Source organism: Boleophthalmus pectinirostris, unplaced genomic scaffold, assembly GCF_026225935.1.
Source record: "Boleophthalmus pectinirostris isolate CB_2022bp ecotype Guang Dong unplaced genomic scaffold, ASM2622593v1 HiC_scaffold_12, whole genome shotgun sequence".
Classification (NCBI taxonomy): Eukaryota; Metazoa; Chordata; class Actinopteri; order Gobiiformes; family Gobiidae; genus Boleophthalmus; species Boleophthalmus pectinirostris.
Window position 1 is genome coordinate 22,224,884 of NW_026571018.1, and position 23,300 is coordinate 22,248,183.

The window sequence follows — 23,300 nt, forward strand, 5'->3', positions numbered from 1 at the left end:
AAATATTCCTCTGCTCTCACTCCTCCACAGGACAACACAGCTCCATCACTTTGGTGGTGCCCTTGAGAAAATACACCCCCTCCCTCCTCCACTCTCCCTCCCTCCCTCCCTCTCTCTCTCTCTCTCTCTCTCTCTCTCTCCCTCTCCCTCTCTCTCTCTCTGTCAGTGTGATCATTTTCTTGACTTCCTCCTTTTGGACTGGCTGCCTATTCTGAATAGCAGAGCACAGGATATGCAGTCCCAGACAGCCCTCCCAGCTACAGCAGCAGTATTAGCAGCAGCAGTTGTGGAGGTGGTAGCCGTAGCATCAGCCGCCTGCGTCCAACAGTGAGGAGGACACCACACTCTCTCTCTCCCTCTGCAGTCAACATGAGTGCTGGCGACGTGGTCTGCACCGGCTGGCTCATCAAATCTCCCCCTGAGAAGAAACTCAAGAGATTTGTAAGTAGCCATGCACACACAGACACCACTTGTTTACGTCCTGTCATTGTCCATTTTGCCCCTGCTCTTGAATGCCTGCTTCGAGCTTTCATAATGAGACACTATGTGGTGGCCATAGTGTGCTTTTTGTCAGTTTGAACCGAACCAAAAGCAGTTAAAATTCCTATTCCCCTATTTCCATGAATAACGGTTTGCATGGTTTTATCTCATTAGTACCAGCAACCTCACACTATCTCAACTGTATTCTGTTGACTTGGAGCCCAATGTAAAATGGTGATAAACAACATATAGACCTCACTGTTGTGTGGTTGTTGGGGTCATGTGATAATGTTGGGCTAGCCACTTACATGAGCTAAAAGTGTGTGTGTGTGTGCGTGTGTGTGTGCGATGTCTATTGTGAAACATGGGAAGTCATGTCAGCAGCAATCAAAAACACTTAAACGACAAACAGAAATAGTCCAGTTTGCAGTTCCCCTCAAAGTTGATTCCAGAAGAGCTAAACTTGTCAACAAGGCTACTCGGAAAAACTTAACTTCTGTTTTGTTGGGTGTAGAGGCAATGTTTTGGACAACCATGCAAATTGAGATCAGGCAATCCAATATGTAAAACCCTGTCTGCTCATTTATTCAAATGACCAGCCAGATACACACCAGTTTGTGCTTGTGTGGAGCAGTTAGATGGGAAACCAAAATACTATACTACTACATATAAGAATTATTTTAGTAGTTGACTAACCAGATAAAAGTTGAAATATTAGGCTTGTAGTTATAGGAACTATAGTTATAGGAAATGTTTATTTTTTGGCTTTTTGATTTAGTAATGCCAATGTTAAAGATTGCGATTATCTAAATATGGTCAAAACAATTATTCTGATTAATTGTTGCAACCCTAAGAATATGTAACCACACATGATTTATAAACATGCAAACATCATCTGATTTGTTAAGTTATGTTTTTGTAAACTAAACAGTACTATGTCATAATGATGAACTGAAACTGAATTGCTGATAGAGTATCAAAAACACAATTTCTGTGTAAGCAGATCTAAGCAAAACTCTCTGGAAAGTCCATTGTTTTATTTTCCACCTCCTTCCAGTTCAAGGTTCATGTGTGTGTTGTCATGTATTTCAGATTCACTTTTCAGTACACATAAGGCTGAACTTGCATCCTTTTTTGTGTCATAGAGAATTTTATAGTACCATATATGAAATGGCTTTAGAGATCATTAGTATACATGGTAAAATTAGTATGCAATAAATTATAACCTTATAACATAAAAATTCTATCAATATTAAATAGTTCATGACCAAGCCATTTCAAGTATTATTTCTTACCATACTACTATACTCTGCTATACTATGTCACAACAGTGAAACAATCCTCTGCACCACAAGTGGCCTACTTTGTCAATGAGCAATAATCACATCTGTCTCTCGGGGTATATTACTGTATAACTAGTTATTTTACAAAGTATTGTATTGTGGTTTGACATTTTAGCCCTGCAACTTCAAAGCTATGCTGTGTCTCTGTTATGAGAAATACAAGAAAAACGGACATTTATAACATCTTGTGGAAGATTTGACCACATACACACACAAAAAATCCCAAGCTCTTTCACGTTATACCTCAAAAATAGCGGTAGCCGAAACTGACGTGCTGCTCCAAACATGCATTCAGCTAACCACAACCTAAGAGTGAAATGGTGTCAAAGTGTGAATTATGCTACTTTCAATATTCAACTGTTGAAATTTGCCACAAAATAATAATATAATTATATAATTATATTAAGTCCAGTAAAAATCAAATTCAGTTGCTTGGAGATATAAGTCAACAACACTTCTCTCAACGTATTAGTCATTTTACTTTAATACAGGCAGGTTCCTCTTCTCTGTGCTTCTGGGAAATTTGTGCTCAAGTTCCGCCCACTGAACATTTGAGAAGAAAAAAGAAGTTTGAGAAGGAGCGCACCTATTTCTGAACAGTGTCATTATTATATGTTTGTTTTCAGTCAATATGAGGATGTAGTGCACTACATTATAAACTAAGCACATACATGTGGCTTTTTATTATTTTATTGATTGATTTGTTTTTATTTCACAGAGAAAAAAGAAAAAATGCATAATTTGTATAATTACATTATTCTAAACAACAGGAGCTGTGATGTAGCTCATCAAATACCCTAAATGTTCTCCACACATCAGATGTATGCCAGCGGCGTTTTAAAAAGAGACTTGTGTTGGCCCATGCATGTACAGTATGTATATGGATTACAAACACTGTTTTCCTTAAGGACATGACATTTTAATTATTTCAGAAATAAAACACCATTTTATAGTTTTCTCAAATATATCTGCATAAAATGCTCTTGTGCAAAAGTTACTATTTCATACAGTTGAAGGATTTTAAGTGTGCCAACTATCAGTACTGATCTGTGAATAGGCAAGAATTTTTAAGGCTAAGTAATTATGGATGTTTCTCATCTTATGCAGCTTTGAGAAAGTGGCATGGACATAATTTTGTCAATTAAAATATCACAATGTTGAGAAATCCAGGTTGGTGGTCTTGACTAAGCCGAGCTTAAGGTCTGGATCAAATGCAGAGAATGAATGAATGAAGTATACTTTCATCTTAAATGCACTTAAAAATAATATAATGTTATTTTTCTTGTCTCAGGCCTGGAGGAAACGCTGGTTTGTGCTGCGTCGAGGCCGCATGAGCGGCAACCCTGATGTGCTGGAATACTATCAGAGTAAGAACTCCAAAAAGCCCATCCGCACCATTGACCTGAAGGAGTGCGAGGTGGAGATGTTGGACGGACAGCTCCGGATCAAGAGGGACTTTCACGGGAAGCACCTGTTTGTGGTGAAGACCTCCTCCCGAATCTTTTACCTGGTGGCTAAAACCGAGGAAGAGATGAATGGCTGGATCGACAACATCAATCAAATCTGCCACTTTGGGACCCTGGAAGATGCTGGTTAGTTAGTTGAAAACACTTTTGTGGTCTATTTTCACTTGTTTTACAGGAAACGACATGGTTGTGGTCTAGTGTAAGTAGGTGTGTCTGTTGAAAGTAATAAGTAATATTTACTTTTAGTATATTCACTTTCACTGTTTTGTGTAGTTAAGTCTAATCAAATATTGGCTTTGAATATGATGTACTACTTGTAGATCCTGCCTGCTTTACAATTTAGTAATGAAACAATTATTAAGTCTATATTTTAATAAAGATCCACAGCCTACCAGAAGTGTAACAAAGTCCTACTGTTAAAGGGGAGATGTTTTGAACTTCGTTTGCATTGGCTTTGTTGGATAGGTATTGAATTTAGTTAGTCTCTGTTATTTGACAAATGATTTGTGTTTCGTTTTAACACAGAAGGAAATTAATAGTCAGATGATTCAGATTGGTTGATTTGATGTGGCACCAGTGGCTTTCTTGCATCTCGTAGCACAGTGCTACAGTGGATGCTAGCTGTTATGTGCAGCTGATATTGTAAAAACTGTAAAATTCTGACAGGTTTTTTTTGCAGTCACAGTGAACAATCGCAGATGTTTTATGAGCAGATGATTTTTTCCCTCGTAGCAAACCCTCCTGTGTAGCTGTGTAGGACTAGCCTTGACTGTGGCCTTGAGATAATTGGAATGAAAGACATTTGTGAGCACAGGCCAACCTGACTGAAGAATCTAAAAAATATGTAAACAATGGAAAGAGCGACAGAAATTAAATGTGTCTAACTTAATGTTATTCGTGCAATAAAGTCATCTTGTTTAAAGAAAGTTACTGACCTCGCTCTACAGCATCATTACATAAAGGTATAGGCTATAATTTTACATCGTATACTTACAGTAAAATTCACCCTGTGATACATTTAGTACCTTCTTCTCTTATTGACTCATAAATTTCTGCATTATTGTATTGTTTATGCAATGGTTCAATGCTCTTTTTGTCAGTTAAGTCAGTTAAACTTACAAAAGTCCTGTCTTATCTTGTGTCTGACTAATGCTCACCTGTTCAAGTCTCTTATATCACGTGCATTGTCTTCCACAGAGAGCTCTGAGGACGGGTTCCCCCACACGCCCATCTCTCTGCAGCCCTCTCCTGATGGCTCTGACACTGCCTCAGTGGTCAGTCAAGTGGACAGTACTTACCCCCCAGACTACCTCTTCCTCTCTCAGTGCGAGACAGGGAGTGTCAGCATCAGCAGGTCTGTACAGTGGTGTCTTGCTATTTTCTGATCTATGTTATAATGTTGTTTCCTCTTCACAAACACACCTGGAGCTGTGTTTTGTCAAGTCTTGCATATTTAGATTGAGTTCTTCTCTCAAATGAAAAACAGTCTGTTCCACTTTGTGAGGTCATGGAGTTATACAGGAAGTCGTCCACTGTGTTTTTAAACTTCACACACCTTCACTAGAATAATTTGGATAATTTCAGCCCTAAAGTCCCCATTCTCCACTGAACTAAAGGTAAAAGGAGCTGTTGAAGTTAAAAACTACAGCTTTATGACATCACAAGGTAGAAAAGAGCGTTTTGAGTTTTAGAGATTAATAATGCAATAATGGTTACTCAGACATGTATGAATGAGACAAAACACAACTCAAGTATGTTAGCGAGGAGGTGACAGCATTGTAATATGGCTGAAAGCTCACAGGAGTCAATTTTATATAATATAGGACCTTTAAACTGTACATATGTGTATTATATAATATCTGTGCACATTTTTGCACTTTTAGAATGTGTGGAGGAATTAATGTATGTAGGTTTTGTTGTGATTGTATAATGAGGTGCTGCAACAAACTTACTTCCTAAAAAGGCTTAATAATTTATCTGTCTATCTGTTGTACTGTATTCAGACAGGAGAGCTTCAACTCAGACTACTCCCTGGAGCAGAGGTCATCCGAGGACACACACAGAGACATTGTGCCTTCCCCTCTTTACACAGACTCCTCTTCGTCCCTGTCCTACCCCAGTGTCAGCCCCTGTGTCTTCAGTCACTGTAGATTGTCCCATCCACCTTTCAGCGCTCCCTGTCCCTCTATGGTCCTACCCTGCTCCTCCTCATCCCCTCTTCGGCGCCACTGTGCAGCAAGCGTCTTCCAGTTTGACACAGCTTTTGATGCAGCCTCTGAAAGACTAACACCCCCTCCACTGCCCCCAAAACCCTGCAATGTTCCGGAGCAGCCCAGTGAGACAGGCCCCCATCCACCACGAGCCTTGAGTGCTCGCCACATCTCCAGCCACTGTACCCTGTTCGCTAGAAGAACTTCTGTGTCCAGCTTAGACCACTTCAGACCAGGTACACTCCAAAAGCAACAGTACAACTATATACAAATATAACTAGGTAGACATCGGCCCAAAGCTTCTTGCATGAATTTCCATATCATAAAAAGCTTTGTCTCAAAAGAAAGATATTTGTGTCACTCGCTACCCATTTTCTCCAGCTAAATAACTGTAGAGCTAATATCCTACAGACATATATTATCCTAATGAATAAATACCATATCTGTAGTGTACACTCAGGTAATAGCAATATACTGTACTCAACTATACCATACCTATACCCATTTTTCATACATATGGGAAAATATAAACAACATTTTTAGTATTCACAGAATGTCTGGTCTTACACAAATGTGAACTGTGTTTTAGGGGATATTGAAAGCAGAATGTTAAGAGACAGGAGACAAAGTTTAAATTTGGTAAGAAAACCTTAAATGTACTTTTTTATTTGTGTGTTCTCTACTGACCCCATGTGGTGATTTTATGAGTACTGAAAGCTGATTAAAATACGGTATATAATACAGAATAACAGTGATGAACAAATGTTTCATCTATATATGAATCTCTCTCTCTTTCTCCCTCTCTCTCCCACTCTCTAAATGGTGCTGTTTATTCTTTGTCAGATCTAGGGGGGCAGATAATATATGATTACTCTTTTTTCTGCTCCTTTTCATTCATTACTTGTATGTTTAATATTAGGACACTGTTGATGTCTTTTTATACTAAATGAATGAAATAAACAAACTAATAAATAAATCTAATGATGCTCTCTTTCTATTTAGCCTTTAAATACCACCAGAGTTCAGACATACGAAGAAGAGTCCTATGTCCCCATGTCCCCTCCCACGGTCGCCGTTAGCAACACTGATGGGGATGGGTACATCCCCATGAGTCCCAGGGCCTGTGGAGACACAGAATCCCCTCCAAATCTCAGCTCCCTCATGTCTCAGCTTGGAGAGATCGCCCCCCCACCCATTAACCGTCATCTCAAGCCAAGGTTAAGGAGAGGTGAGAGATAATATCACTCTACTGTGAAGTATAATGAAATGGAGTAAGGATATGTGGACATAAAGTAATTATGATATGCAGTTATTGACACACTGACTGTTTCCAGCTCGACCTCCTCCACTTGACTTGAGAGGCCTCTCCACTATCACAGAATGTCCTACACATCTTGCTTTGAACAGAACAATGACTGACACATGGTAAATATATTTTATATAGAGATGCTTTGAGTAATCCTGACTGACAGTTTTGAAATTGCACTTTAAAAGTTTAAATATTCACTATTATTATTATTTTTTTTCCCCAAATTACAGCTTTATGACAAATGGTGACATCACACATGCTGAAGACACTGGATGCACTAATGTAATTTCACAATTAAATTTTATCATATATAACTGTAAATACTGTAAAAAATTCATTTATGTATTTATATTTATATCTCAAAATAAACTTTTGAGCTAGAATATACATACAAAATACTTTGTGTACAAATCCTGTGATTAAATTCAACCTCACAAGTAAGAGCCATTTATAAAATGAGACTATGATAATCTAACATATACTTTTTTTTACAGGAGTCAAGACACTCTTTCTTATACAGCATTGACAGTGCAGTACTGCCACCAGCGAGAAAATCCAACCTTGACTATTTATCACTAGATTTTAACTCTGCGTCACCATCTCCAGTACAAAAGGTGTGTTCTGTCTACAGCATTGCACACAGTCAATGGTGCTGTAGAACTAGATTTATTAAGCCCAATAAGAATGAATTTTACTATGTCTAACAATAAATAATGTACCTGTATAAATAGTGACAAAGAATGCATGTCTGTCTTGTGCTTTACAGAAACCATTTTTGTCAGATGAACACCGCGTAGACTATGTGCAAGTGGATGAGAAGAAGACCCAGGCACTGCAAAACACCAAAATGGAGTGGACAGATACCAGGCAATCCAAAACATGAGGACATAAAGAAAAAGCCATTGTTATATAAAAACAATGGTGATACAAGCAGACATTCTTTGAAACACTGTGAGAGCTTAGATGTGTAACAAACGACTAATCATAGCCTATGTGAAATTATTGCCTATACATTTCTGTGAAATATGCTTGAATAAAAGATTAATTATATTGATTTATATATTGAGTACGTCAGTACAACTATTTAGCTGTCTGTTGGTGACCCATTAATGCATTAGTACATTGATACATTTTTTAGAAAGAGGGACGGGGGGGGTGTAACGCGTACACATGTTGCGTCACTAACGTGCGCCGACAGCAGAACCACGAAAGGATTTGGACAAATTTACCTGAGAAGCAACTTCGCCACCTATTTAAACACTGCCTTTGCTTGTTCGATGTTTATTAATGCGTGAATACAATTCAGTGCGTGATACTTTTTGTATTATGTGTTGGAGGACTTTTCCACAGTCTTTGCCGTAAAAATCCAAGTTACCTGCATCGTTAGCAGCTGTATCCCGTTACAAACTGCTGTGCGTTGTTAGCGGAGCCGCGGCTAGCTGTGGCTGCAAACAAATGAAACCTTATTTGCACGACGTCGGTGGACAGAGTACGGATTTTAGGATAAACCAAATAAAGTTAAGCCCCTAGATAGTTAGTTTGTGGCCATTTTCAGTTATTGGTTAGTCTAGAGAAGCCTGTTCTCATCACTACCAGCTAGCGAAAGACTTCCTGTGGCCGATGTTGGTAAGTTTGTTTACTTTCTGGATTGATTAGTCAGATCGATGTTATGTGCATATACTATTTGCACGAATTCAATTCTATGAATATTTAATGTATGCAAAAAACAGTGGTGTGACGCTTATTAGTAAGTATGTGGCATATAGGCTGTAAGTGAATATAAACGTTTTCATTCATGGTTTTAAAGAATTTTCCTTTGGAGGTGAATCAAAGTATATTTCAATGATTCCACCATTTTACCAAAATGTCCACCACCACTTCAAAACTCGACTCAAATGTACACATGAATTTACTTCTTATTCTTATGTGCCTCTGTGTTTTTCTGTTTTTAGGAAAGGGCAAATAAACTGAATATCAAGTTTTATTGAACCTAATGGATACATGGAGCAAGGAGAGTCTAATCCACACTGATCATTCAAAAAAAATTCCAGAGGTAATGGCCTTAAAGTTCTTGAATCTACAAACAATACTTTTATTTAAGTGTGTCAGGGTCATGTGTTTCAATGAACCATGTAATGCTTATTGCATTGGTATCTTAAAGAGAGAAGGAGGTTTTCTCAACAATTTCTCATTCTGACAATTACAAACACTACAGAAATTGAAATGTGAGTTCCTTTGACTAACGATAAAATGACAGTATTATGTTTCACTGTTGATTGAGCTTGTAGAACTGTGTTTGTACTTGGGGTTCCTTGAGTAGTAGTTAACAAGTTGTACAATTTTAGTAGGTAGCAGTAGTAGAAGTTTTAAATTCTATTGTGAAGAGAACCCATTTAGATTTGTAAGAAAAATGTGTACTTTCACTTTTATCTTAGTCTTCACAAATCGCAAATTATTAGCTTGTAAAATAACTGATAATGTAAAAACTGTTTTACAGGGGGAGTTGTAAATTAATGCTGATCTTCTGATAACATGCCCAGTCTTTGAGGCGTGTTACGAGTGATGGCTATGGCTTCCTCAATCACAGATGATTCCAAGGAGTCTCCCTCTGATCACCTGTCATGCTGTCCACCTGATGAGATCACAGAGGAGCTCCAGGCTAGTGAATCAAACACAGCTGTGAAAGCTCAAAAGTCTGGAAAGTTTAGGAGAACTGCCTTGACCTTTTTTGGTGTTCGTAAAACAATCTGCATCTTGCCCAGCTTTTTCGTGGGGAGAAGTAAAAATCTGAGTAAGTGGTCTTCTAAAAAAGCCATCTTCAAAAGCAAAACACATGATGGGCTCAGTAAAGTTTGCCATGATGACAATCACAGAGGTGGCTATGCCTCTGCTGGAGCCTTTGTGTATGACAGCCACAGGGATGTTGCAGCGGATCTCCACAGCTGTTGTCACAATAAATTAAGTCCCTCCTCAGTTGATCAGAAATCTCTGAGTCTCCCCCGACAGAAAAGAGGGTTAAGGAGTCTCTTTCAAAGCATAAAACAGCACAGAAACAACAGAAATGGGATAGATAAAGGAGAAATATTTGCAACACGGAGTGAAACCCAGGTGCCTATTGTCCAGAGCTACACTGAACAGCATCTTACAGAGTGCCTGGGATCTGAACCAGATGTGCCTGACTTTGATAACACTGTTGGTCCTCAATGCACAGAAGATTTGGAGGGGCACGTATTAATGAAAAATAGTCCAAAATCTAAGTTTGTTCATGAGCTAAATGATAATCAAATAGATGAGGTTAACCTAGTAGCACTAGTTTCTAGCGATTATGAGGAGTTGTCCAGAGTGCAGAGTGACCCATGTTTAAAATTGGAAATGGTGCCTGAACCTATGCTGAAGTCAGAAGCCACTGCTGGTTCATGTGAGCAACTGAATGTAATGTTTGAAGATGTAGCCTCATTAAAGAGTTTTGACTCACTCACAGGCTGTGGAGACATAATTGCAGATCAAGAAGATGATAGCATCACAGAGAGCACTGTTTCTGGGGAGCGGAGTCGAAATGGGGGCAAGAGGGCTTCCTGCTATCTAACTTATCAGGGAGGTGGCGAAGATATGGCCTGTCCGGAAGATTTGGGCGAAGAGTATCCAGACAATATGTGGGTTAACGATGCATCAGAGGAAATATGTTGTGCTTGTAACCAGGATCTCACAGATTTGAGCACTGAACTGACAGGATCTCACAATATGGACTTGATGAACAGCAATAGTGCACAACAGGGAGCTGACAACTCCACTGCAGATGTGTTGACTCCTCAGAGTGAACATCAAGAGTCTGTCCCAAACAGCGACGAAGGCTACTATGACTCAACTACTCCAGGGCCAGAGGAGGGTCAAGAAAAGGCAGAGAGGCTGCAGCCAGATAGATTACCCCGGGACAGCTACAGTGGTGATGCCCTCTATGAACTTTTTGCACCAGATGAAAGTCTTATCAGTCCGCATTATGAAAAGAAGTCACTGCTCTCTGGTTCAGATGAGAGTGAGTATTTAAATAAGCCAGTGGAATTCACAGACCCTGCCTTTCTCCCTGACATAAATGATTTAAAACTAGATGATTCGCTGTACGAAGCTCACAGTTTTCTAGAAATGCCATGCAGTAAACCCCCAGAACTTACACAAAACCCAATTGGTCTGCATGAATCACAGGCCTTTGTTAACAAGAATATGAAAACAAGTGCTTCTGCTAGAAAATCTCCAGATGCTGAGTATGTGAAACGACACAGTGCTATATCCTTTGGTAGCACATCTGACCCAGATTTTGAAACCTTCTGTGAGCCTAAAGAACAGCTTCTTGAAGAAAACAAGCCAGTGGCTTTACCATACAGAAACATTAAAACTCAGTGTACAGAGGTTATCGAGGATGTGGACAATGAACAAACTGTATGTTTCTCACAAGCACTTGAAGATTTCACTAAACGCACTCAGATGATGAGTAACTTGCACAACAATATGGATAGTCTGGAAACGAGTCCAGCCTTCATTCCTAACATGGAGGCCTTACCCGCCATAGTCACGTTTGATGTGGTGAATATGCACAATGAGGGGGAATATGATGAACAGATACAGATGGACATGGAAGAGGAGCTTTCCTCTCCATATCAAGAGTTTGAAGAAAGTTACCTGCAAAAGGATGCATTTGCTGAATGCGACTATCAGACGTTGGATCTTTATGAACAGAACCTTCTAAGTAATACATGGGCAATAGCAAGTCTTCCTCGACATCTGGGCCTTAGTAAAGTGAGCCAATTTTTACCTGCCCCGCTGTCTCAGGACAGAAGAAGTAGATCTTTGGACACTGAAGACTTGGACTTAAACATGCCTGAAAAATGCAAAAACCACAGAGGTGCTTTGCCCTCATGTTTTTTGATGGAAAGGGAGAGAGGATCCTCATCTCACAAAAGTCTGCATGTACCCCTGAAAGATGGCAGCATTACATCACCATGGCAAACTAAGTCAGACATGGCTTTGAGTCTTTGTTCGACCATGCCCATACCTGTAAAAACCTGTAAAAGTATGAATCAAACCCAACTTGATACCAAAACCTCTGTTACACTGAACACTGATAGCAGTAAATCACTGCGTCTTTACTCCAGTACGTCCGACAGTGCTTCTTCTGAATTATTTTCAAGTCCAGAACTTTATAACAGAAAGTGTCATCTCCCTTTGCAGACAGATTCTTGTTTACCTCACACCTCTCTTTATTACACTGAAATGATGGAAGATGGTTCACTGTTAAATGATCAAGAAGAACATCTTTTTGATAAAGCTGCTGTTAGCACGTTGTCTTATAATCCATCTAGAGAGGCTATTTCTCAACATTCTATCAATTCAGCTCTCTCTGTTGATCAAACTAAGTACAACTAAATTCTACTCTAATTTGCCAGGTATTTTGCGGAGTGCCTATATGAGTGTGTTACAATGGAAGGAGTAATTGTTGCTAAGTGTGTATGTGCTTGTATGTGTTTTTAACACAAAAAACTGAAATGTTAAATACTGTGATAAAAGTTGTGGTAGAATCACATAATTTAAGTACATTATTATTATTATTATTATTATTATTATTATTGGTAATGCTCTAAGATAGAGAGGGATTTGTTTTCTCTGTATTACTACATAACATAAGCATAGTATTTGTGATTTGTTTTTCAGACGTTTTACAAAAATATTAGTTTCAGGAAACTGATCTCCATTGTTTTTTATCACCTCATTGCCTTGAATGGCATTTTCATGCTTGATTTCCAAACAAAAGAAAATACTGGCTGAACAACCATCCTTAGGGCTGGGTTTTTTTTGTTTTTTTGTTGCACGTTTGGAATTGTATGCCACTTGTCTCAGTCATTGTTTACTGTTCTCTGAAGTTGCTTTGGACACTACAAATAGCTTTTTTTTAGCAATTTAGTTGCAAATGAATACAGTACATTGCTTAGCTATTTTATGTAAATTAGCTTTGCCTTATTTGGTGTTTTCATCCTTTATCTTGGGTTTATAACGATGTTTGGAGTTTTGACAAAGCATAAAATTTTGCATTTTTTATTTTGGTTCAGAGTTTTAGCAACAAATGTATTTTTTATATCGTGTAAGTCACTTCTATTTGCACATTGTATTGTAATCAGAGTGAATGCAAACTTTTGACTAATGAAATTGTTGATTTCCTTGAAATCTGTTACTATTTTGCCATTGTAAAACACTGCCTTACACATAATAAACTTTATAAACACAGCAGAACGGATTATTTTCTGTAAACTCTTAACAATTTCTGGCACTTTTGTCTTTGTAGCAGATTGTATAGAAGTACCATCTTTGATTTTTATACACGACCATATTATATCTATAGCCTTAATTTTAGAGCTAGAAATGTAGGCTACAATGGTGGAGTTTAGAGAGGTTGTTATCTTTACTAAGAGGTCCCAGGATCGACCATATGTCAAAGTGCGCCTTTTTGGCTTGGGTCCCAGCAAGGCGAATAAATGCCGTTTAATTTAAATTGTAAATTGGGGGTTAGCAAAAATATTTAAATTACACATAATAGTAGAAAACATAGAAAGATGTAAAGTCAAACTTGGATGTACCAGAACAATGTCGTGTTAATGCTAAACATGTATAGAACTAATATTTTCCTGACCCTGGTATTTTTACACGACAGCGCACACTTGTTTTCTGTTGGTATCTGGCAACCCTGAGCAAACTGCGACAGCGCCAATGGAAGCAAAACATAAATGTATCAAGAGGAGAGGATGACAACAAGGTGAGCTCAGCATCGTTTCAAGTTCGTGATGCAAGATTTTTTTGCATCTGACGTTGCTAGCATTCTTCATTGTGTTACTTTGGCATGTTTTTATCGATAATGTCGCCATCAACTTTTATGGCAAGTTACTATCATGTTCCGGGAGAATATTAGCCACGCGTAGCCGCTAACATAGCAACCTCGCGCTTCACTGCCCGATTTGTGTCAGGCACGCTGCGCTCCACAGGGCGATCAGCATCACTAAAAATATATGTGACCATCTCATTCGGTACATTTTAACTTATTGAACCCTAGAGTGTTTTTATTTGTCCAATAACTACACAAAATTGCCGATCGTTTGGCCTCGAGTTGTGTATAATTTGGCATTCATTGTTTTAATACATTAATTCTAACTGCTGAAACAATTTTACCGAAAAAGTATGTTATTGTAAAATAATATTATATTAATGCGAAGTCTAATAAACTATAGCGATAACGTTGTTTGTCTGTGTAGCGTTGCCGTATCCAACATGGCAGACTCAGGTGCGCAGGCGCAAACTACTTTTGATTCCAATCGGGTAACGACGCAAATTAGGTTGAAACTGCTAATATTATTGTAAATCAGCCAATTTACTAAGACAAGGATTTGATGACAAGACTGTACGGAGATACCCCTTCATATGGGTAATGTTATTTACAAGTGACTGACTTAATCTGTTGGTTGATAGTCTATCATCTGCTGCAAAATGAAACTGATAGCTAGCTTGGAGTTGGCCACCCGTTACTCGAGGCCCAGTGTTGTTAATGTGCTCAAATGTTAGTAATATGGCATTGTGTAAGCCTCAAACCAGAGCAACTACTTTTGTATATTAGGGGCTGTCTTATAATTTCACCTTTGATTGTGTCACTCAGTCAGTAAGATGGTACTGATGGTGGTTTGGTGTTTGTTTTGACGTGGTCGATGTTTCAAGCTACAATATCATAAAGTGGAAGTCTGACTGTTAAGCTGGCAGTGATCCTTCACCTAACAATTCAAGGCATGTCCTATAAAAGAATATCACTGAAATTTAATACAAGTTAAATGTTTTAGTAGTTAAATGTTGTTGCCTATGAACATGCATTATATTCAGTCTATGGTTTGAAAATGAGAAACTGAAATTGGGTAAATCAGCAGTCCTCTGTGTAAAGTCATCTTTACAGCAACAAACAAAGCAGTACCTTTCTTTTAAGGGCATACATAGTTGTAGTGTTACTGGGCAGTTGCCACTATTAGATTGGAAAACTGCCTTGCTTTTGTTTTCCCACATTAGTCAATCATTTCTTTGTCCATAACTGTCCATAGTTTGACTTGGTACTGGCATTAGGGTCAGTAAAACATGACTGGAGCAGGAACCAGGTCCACTTGTTGCTATGAGACAGTGCCACATGGGCCTGTGCATGTGCTCACAGTCTGGAGGCCTCGCTTTGTCAGTGCCTGTGATCTGGAGGTGGGAGAGGAAGAACTGCATTCTGCCTCCTTAAACATGTAATGCTGTATTAAATGCCAAGGGGTTGTGTGGACCTACTAACTGTATCAGCAGTGCTTATTGTGTTGATTTTGAATTAACATGTTGCAAAGAATATGTGTGTTGAGCATTGCTTGACCTTCAAAACACCGCAGTTTTGCAGTCTCTTGGCAAAAAACATTATTTTCATATTTTAACGAGTAATTATGTCTAATAAAAATATATTTATAATTTCAAAGGCACTGTATGAATTCAGTCAATCAGGTGTGTTCCTAGAGTTGTGTTGTAGAGTTGTAGATTTGCAATGTTTAGCTTTGGTGGCTGCCTGAAGAGGCTATGAGCATGTTTGTGTTAGTCGTGACTGGTAAAAAGGAGTTAGCCGATGACAAGGCTGTGTTGCTTAGCAACCAACATCATGGGCTGCACCTCTTGAAGCGCAGTGCTGGATGCATTTACCCTCTGTAAGACTGGAGGCATATGCCATCGTCTCCTCTGCATTTTTGTATGATTTGTTTTGTACATTTAAAAAAAAAAATGAATTTGAAGTGTTTTCAAGTGGCCTCTCAACTGTTTCCCATAGAATATTCAATCTTTGAAAGGCCTGTAGGTACTGGGTGCAGTGCACGACCCACATGCCTCAGGTTTTTATTTGTCGATCACTCAAGTACGTATGGCTCTGTGTTAATATGATGTATTAGTGATACAGATGGTATCGATTAAGGTAGCAGACTGCACTGCTATATAATTATGTTTATTTCATTGTTGCTGCTGCTGCCAAGAATTGAATTTCCTTTAGTATCGATAACGTATTTATCTATTTATCTATCTATTTAAGGTAAGGTTTAAAAAATGAGATAATAAATAATAATCTATTGTGTTTTTCAGGTTTTTGTAGCTTGATCTTAAGCCTGCGGCAGAGGCCCCCGGTTCAGAGCCTGTAAAATCTAGCGCTGAGTATGGTTCCCTGGTTTTGGTGGCGGTTCGGAAACATGGGGTGGAAGTGTGAGGTGTCGAGACGAACGTGATGACGGCATGGTCCATGGTGGTGAAGCTCAAAATGGAAAAACACCCATGCAGGGAGGACAACATTGACTCAACTGAGACCCAGCCTGCCACTGACGAGTCAGAGGATGGGAGCAGCTCAGAGAGTGAATCTGAGGGCCAGCAGTGCCCCCGGGTTCAGGTGAACAACAGCAGCTTCAGAAAGAGAGACCCACTCGCAATCACCAAGCCCCATCGCCAACTCTGCCGCTCACCATGCCTCGACCGACCCAGTTTTTCCCAGAGTAGTACGATACAGGATGCCCGTGAGGATGACACTAGCAACTCTGTACCAGCATTTAAATCTGTTGGTGAAAAGGAGTATCAAGCCAAGAAGGAGTTTGCTTTAAAACTAGGTTATTCAGGTGAACAAGTGGAGGCTGTGCTTAACAAACTCGGTGCTGCTGCTCTGATTAATGATATTTTAGCAGAATTAGTAAGGCTTGGGAACAAGGTGGATCCTGAAGTTCAGACTTGCACTAATCTATCAACTTTGGTATCACGCTCTCCATGTGTCAAAGAGAATGCCAGTCCAGAGGTGTCCTTGGAAGAAGAATCAGTAGACACCTACGACAACCTTAGGCCCATTGTGATTGATGGCTCAAATGTTGCAATGAGGTAAAAAACAAAACAAAACTACAGATTACTGTTGTGCATTGGTTAAGTATGTAATTGTTTAAAATATTTTTGTGTTTAGCCATGGAAACAAGGAAGTATTCTCCTGCCGTGGGATTCAACTTGCTGTGGAATGGTTTAGAGAAAAAGGCCACAAAGACATCACTGTTTTTGTCCCAGCCTGGAGAAAGGAACAGTCAAGGCCAGATGCTCTCATTACAGGTAAGATTATGTGATTTATGTCAAATGTGCAGTTTCTGTCAATACAAATGATAATATGACAAATTTGACTTGCTTGCTTATTCTAGATCAAGAAATATTACGACGGCTGGAGAAAGAAAAGATATTGGTTTTTACCCCATCCCGTAGAGTTCAAGGCAGGAGAGTGGTGTGCTATGATGATCGCTTCATAGTGAAGCTGGCTTATGATTCTGATGGAATTATTGTGTCAAATGACAACTACCGGGACTTGCAAAATGAAAAACCTGAATGGAAGAAGTTTATAGAGGAGCGTCTCCTTATGTACTCATTTGTCAATGACAAGTTAGTAAATATGCATTATATAAAGACCATTTCATTTTATAATACCTTTATACCTCACCTTTCCAAATATTGTAATGGTTACTTTATTTACAGAAATGTATTTTGCTGAAATTGTGTTAATGGCTTTTAGATTTATGCCACCTGATGATCCTTTGGGAAGACATGGTCCAAGCTTAGAAAATTTTCTTCGGAAACGGCCAGTTGTTCCAGAGCACAAAAAACAGCCCTGTCCTTATGGTGAGTTTCTTTCTCAATGTAATACAGCTGTACTTGTAATGAAAATATAACTATGCCTTTCTTTTAAAAGGTAAAAAGTGCACATACGGACACAAGTGCAAGTACTATCATCCCGAGCGTGTGAACCAACCTGTCCGCTCGGTGGCTGATGAACTTCGAGCTTTTGCTAAACTGTCAGCAGTGAAGACAATGAGTGAAGGGGCTTTGGTCAAGTGTGGTGCAGCGGCTCAGAAGGGCGAGGGCAGCTCTGAAGCCAAACGTGTGGCACCCAAACGCCAGTCAGACCCCAGCATTCGCTCTGTGGCCTGTGAGCCTCCAGAGGCGCTGTCTGTGGCCAGGAAGTCAGAGACTAATTCGGTGCCTTCTCTTGTGACTGCTCTCAGTGTGCCCACAATGCAACCAGCCAAGAGCCATGCAGCTGGGGCCTTGAACACCCGCTCTGCCAGCAGTCCAGTGCCTGGCTCTTTGCAGTTTGGGCGCAGCTCTTTGGAGCACACATCCAGCGTACAGTATCCACCTATACTGGTCACCAACAGTCACGGAGCGTCTATGACCTACTCAGACCAGTTCCCAAAGTTCGACTCGGTGGTCAGTGACCACGGTTATTATTCACTGCACAGTGACTTCTCAAACATGAGCATGAGCAGCATGCATAATGTCGACAGTTTCTGTAGCATGGAGCATGATCATGGCGTCTATCAGAGAAATCTCAGCCACTGCCCTGAATCCTGCCTCAGCCACTCCAACAGCGATTCTTTCTCGTCCTATGGAGACATGTACCAGAGCTCAGTAGACAGCAGTCTGGATGACAGTCTGAAGGGAATGCCACAGTCATCAGCACAGAGCAGAATGCAGGCGTTTGCGCACGGCTTTCGTCACGAGGCTCTGACCAGGGTTCAGAGCTATGGACCAGAGGATCCGAAGCAAGGTCCATGTAAGCCACAAGCGGCTCATCTGGCCCCCCATATCCAACATGCTGCAGTGGGAGCTAGGTCCAGCTGTCCTGGAGACTACCCTCTAACTCAGACGTCACTCCCCCCTCTCTCCTCACAGCCCACACGCTCCCTTGGCATGACCCGCATGGACAGCATTTCAGATTCCAGGTTGTACGACAGCAATCCTCTGAGACAAAGGCGGCCCCCACTGTGTCGTGAGCAGCACGCGAGCTGGGACCCTCTGCCTTGTGGGAATGAGTCCTTCGGGTATCACTCATACCCACTGAGTAATAGCTTGATGCCATGTTGCGAGAGAGTGATGGTCCGCAGTATGCCTGACAAAATGGAGCAAATTTGGAACTCTCCCTGGGAAACGGCCTCTGTGGCAGAGCACCAGGAGCGGTACGTCATCCCGGACCACCAATACCAAACATATCGAAACCTTTGTAACATCTTTCCTGCTTATATTGTTCACTCTGTCATGGAGAAGAACCCACATCTTACAGACCCACAACAACTCGCTGCAGTCATTGTTACAAAGTTGAGGTCGTGCAACTAATGTCACTAAATTATATATGTAATGATCATTTCCTTTTAAAATAATTGTTCAAACATAGGCACTTATTTGTTGTTGCTGCATGTGCAACAATTGCCCTCAGGAGTTAAGGTTCATCAACATAAATCTTAAAAGGAGTTAGATTTACATCACTGAGTAGTGACATTACAGTGTTATACTCACTGTAGATATCTACATTTTATATGAAGGATAATGCACTTGTTGTAAAGTAACACATTTGAGTAAACTGTATAAAACCACCATCACAAGAACTGAACCAGAGCCTTACAGAAGTTAATCTAGTTCTAAAAATCAAAAAAGTTGGTTCAAAGTATTCATTGGAAGTGTTAGTATTGCATTGTGCCCAATCCCTTACCTGACTTTAACAACATTAACAATATTAGGTCCACTTGAGCACAACTTGCTTTGAAGTATTTGCCTTACTGTTTTTCCACTGTCTTTTCTGAATCACTTCTGTAAAACTCTAGTTCAGCTCCTGTGACTGTTATAAACAGCATTTGAAGATTTTTTTTAACTTAATAATTGGTTTAGATCTGCCTCTGCTGTAAATAAGATGAAGGAGGTGAGTGTGTACCTCACAGCATGAACCACGACATTAATGGCCTTATATCTGAATGACCTCACACAGTTGTGTCATCGGTTTCAGTGAAAATCTGTGTAGCTGAAGCTCCACACTTTCAAATGTAAAGCACTATATCATTATCTAAAGATATATTTTCTCAACATCGTTTAACAAAACTATTTTAGTAAAGGGTGCACAAAACAAGCCAAAAACAGAGATTTGACTTGTGAAGTGTACGTGTGCACATATTTATGTACATATAATCACACAAAAGCCATTGTTTCAGTGTCATTTTAAAGCTGCTAAATAATGCCAAAAAATAATTTTTATCAGTATTTCACATGGCAACATTTTAGTTCACTGAAATGATTATATTGATAATTAAGGTGTTAAAATGAGTACATATAGTACAGTTATTGTATTTTAAATTTTTACTAAGGAGTATTTATTTGTTGTGCTAACTATTTAATTGTAAAATATTCAAAGCAATTTTACTAGTACTGTTGGACTCACTGATGTTGTTGGCTGAACATTTTTAGAATATGGTTAAGTTATGGGACTGCTTTTGTGTAGTCTGGCACCAGTATTGTGCTATAATTAACAGACTTGTTCTATTAAATAGATGGATGATTGCATGATTAGATGTAGGCATTTCTGGTTAGGCAAGAGCAAGAGATTTAAGTTGATTATGGCTGCTCTAATTTACTTTACAGTCCATTGAAATATGACATGTCTACATGCAACACCACAGGCTTAATTTTCAGCACAGGACCTTGATTTGTAATCCTAGATGTCCATGTGTGAGGAAGTATTGGTAAAAATGTGTCTGTTGGGATGATGATAGAAATCAACACTTTGCACAACAATCCTGCATTGGACTGAAGGCTTTATTTAGCAGGCTGTGGAGTGTTTATGGGTGACTTCAGTGGGTGAATGAATTCTGACTTTTACGTCGGTGATATTCAGTATGTGACAAAAGCATGTTTTCAGATTACGGTTATGGCCTTTTCCAGGGGCTTGTTTGCTCAAATAGAAGAAAATGCAGTGTTTGTAGATTTTTAGGGGTTTGGGCTGTGCCTTGCAGCGAATTGCTCTCAGGATGATTTGTTTTGTAATTTACATAATTTACTTGCCAAACCCACAAGAAAAAAAATCATTAAACATATAGTAATTAAAATACCATAGTATGTACAGTTGAGATTTAGAAATACAAGGTAAGTGTTTGCTCTGTACATTATTCATATCAGTCTTGGCATTCCAGCCAAATATGATCAGTGCTTTACATCATAGGCTGAACATTGGGGGCTGCATGTGGCCTACCAACAAATGATTTGAGGTTTGAGCAGATTTAATGCTCTTTTCTAAAGGTGGGAGATATTTTAAAAAAATTTACATCATCACAATATTGAGTATATTGTGTATGATAGAAAATATTTCATACAAATTATGAGGTGACCTAAAGATGTTAGCACATTTCTGATGACTGAATCTGAATCTGTGATCATTGGGATAATAATTTTACAGGATATCAATATTGCCCACCCCTGTGCCGTTCCCTTCACAACCAGCTGTACAAAATTACACATTGGATACAAAATATAGCAGAATGTCATGTGAAGTTAACTTGAAATTGAAAAAGTGAAACTTTTTCCACATTCTACTTTTTATGATAATTTACACTGTAAAACACAAAGCTTGTTTAGTACTAAATAGGCTCTTGTTGATATTTTTATGGGAAAAGTTTGTGTGTTGTATTTCATTTTTAATTCTATCTCAGCATTGTCTCATTAGTGATTCTCAATTGTATTTAGGTTCAACCTTAGTGTATGAGCATATATAATATACAGACTATATAATGTTTGAATGTGTTCTGCCCAAAGGTATTTTGGGCTTTGCTGACTTTGTTTTTTTCATGAAAAAAGACACGGCTGGAATTGGCCAACTGTCTGTTCATGAGAAGGTGAAACAAACTGCCTAAATGTTTCGACATGTGAAACAATCAGATTGCAAGGCTGCTGTCAAGGTTGTTTCTGGCATTTGGCTTAAGGTTTGCGTGCTGTTCTATTCAGCTCTACCCTGAAATTGTTGCAAAAAACTGCAAACTAAAAACATTTAGGCACATTAGTGCTTTGATTCTTAAAATTGGAGTAGTCTGATACCCTGGGGAAAGCAGAGTGCATTTACTGTATAAAAAATATGACCTGTCGAATGCCTCAATAAAGTAATGGACATCATTACTCAGTAAATTGTAATGAATAGTGTTAGACAGCATTTCTTTGCCAAGGACATTCTTGACATCATGATACTGTTATAAGGCAATGTTATGCCACTATGGCACTGTTTTGCCTGGGCAGTGGACTACTTCCAGCCTCGTAATCAAACTGAAGCCTTGCAGTGACTATTATTTGACTTATCTTATCTATACAGCCACTAAAGTGGTTTGTTGTCCTCAGATTTCATGGTAAGTGCCGCAAACAACTAAGCCACAAATGTCAAGAATTGACTATTGCTTGTTGATACAAATTGTATCTATACCTTGAATGTAACAAACTATAAATGTAAAATATGAATATAGTTTTATTTAACTAAAGGGGAAAAAACAATGCCATAATGTTTGTGACACTGTGTGTCACTGGGAGTAGCCCACTGGTATGTATTTATTCTTACTGGGTACAGTAGTTCTTTACAGGGACTTTATGTGCTGCGAGAGCACTCCTCCCTGAGTACAGCGGTAAGCATGTCCTCTTTGTACATAGGACCACCAGAGTGTACATAAAACTATCCTGTAAACTAACTTAGTATGTTGTTCGATACTGTGTTGTTATCTGTGCACCTTTGGTAAACTGCGATGTCTGCTTTATTCTATTTTAATGGGAGTTTCAATAGTTTTGAAATATTTTGCATAAAAATATGCCAAAGTTATTCTTGGATGACGTATCAAATAAGTAAGCTAGAGGAAAACATGGATTGTTATCAGAATCCTGAACTATACATTTCCTGCCAGATGGGGTCACTGTGCTGCTCTTGAGGCACACTGCAGTGAAATCTTTCTGGTCTGCTCTCTTCTGTAGGAAGTTGTCACTGAAATGTTTCACATGTGTAATGACTGCACTGTGTGATCATGTCCTATTCAATTGTAATTTTACTCACTGTAGGTTATGCAGCAGAAATGAACCATAGATTTGGCTTGAAACAAAACTGATTAAATCCTGGTTTTATTTAATGTGTAAATTAATAAATTAAACATATAATTTTAAACTATTAATTGAAAATATTTGCTTTGAGTAACAGTTTGGAGTAATCTTTGTACAGATTTCACAAACCTGTTCACGTAATTGGAGTTTTAAACAGTTGTGGTCTGGTCATTGTCCACCTCTTGAGTCTGTGGTAATGTTGATGTGTAGTGTCAAAATTATAAAATCTGGAGGTGCATTTTGAACATGATCTTACCTACTCAGGTTAACTCAACAACTGTTAAAAGTTTAAATAAAGTTGGTTAACATGTTTAGTAGACCATAATCTAAAAGTGTATTTATTAATTGCTGTATTGTAAATCTCTCACTGGAAATGATCTTTTATAGACCAAAATATACAAACGTGCTAAAACAGAGAATTTTGAGTCTGAAGACTCAAACAAAATGTAAGTCTTAATGACAAAATTGTTTCTCTCCATTAATAAAGCTATGTTATGGTCAAACT

General features: G+C 38.9%; 3 protein-coding genes across 4 annotated transcripts; all 3 read left to right on the forward strand.

The window, feature by feature from the left end:
- Nucleotides 1–179: 179 nt before the first annotated feature.
- On the forward strand, nt 180–7,866 carry gab3 (GRB2 associated binding protein 3). The gene is made up of 10 exons (XM_055148627.1): nt 180–441; nt 3,115–3,415; nt 4,487–4,643; nt 5,293–5,735; nt 6,089–6,138; nt 6,502–6,727; nt 6,834–6,924; nt 7,039–7,090; nt 7,303–7,422; nt 7,575–7,866. Exons 1-10 carry the CDS (start codon nt 370–372, stop codon nt 7,689–7,691), a joined length of 1,629 nt encoding a protein of 542 aa, XP_055004602.1. The 5' UTR covers nt 180–369; the 3' UTR covers nt 7,692–7,866.
- A 112-nt stretch (nt 7,867–7,978) lies between these two features.
- On the forward strand, nt 7,979–13,074 carry amer1 (APC membrane recruitment protein 1). Its single transcript, XM_020933502.2, has 3 exons — nt 7,979–8,434; nt 8,761–8,861; nt 9,306–13,074. The coding sequence occupies exon 3, from the start codon at nt 9,371–9,373 to the stop codon at nt 12,224–12,226; it is 2,856 nt and encodes a 951-aa protein (XP_020789161.2). The 5' UTR covers nt 7,979–8,434; nt 8,761–8,861; nt 9,306–9,370; the 3' UTR covers nt 12,227–13,074.
- A 440-nt stretch (nt 13,075–13,514) lies between these two features.
- Nucleotides 13,515–23,298, forward strand: zc3h12b (zinc finger CCCH-type containing 12B). Of its 2 annotated transcripts, none has more exons than XM_020933549.2 (6): nt 13,515–13,607; nt 15,977–16,750; nt 16,830–16,969; nt 17,056–17,290; nt 17,421–17,527; nt 17,598–23,298. In XM_020933549.2, exons 2-6 carry the CDS (start codon nt 16,116–16,118, stop codon nt 19,019–19,021), a joined length of 2,541 nt encoding a protein of 846 aa, XP_020789208.1. In that variant the 5' UTR covers nt 13,515–13,607; nt 15,977–16,115; the 3' UTR covers nt 19,022–23,298. The 2 variants fall into 2 exon arrangements, with proteins under 2 accessions (XP_020789208.1, XP_020789207.1); XM_020933548.2 differs by lacking the exon at nt 13,515–13,607 and adding an exon at nt 14,091–14,270.
- Nucleotides 23,299–23,300: the final 2 nt, after the last annotated feature.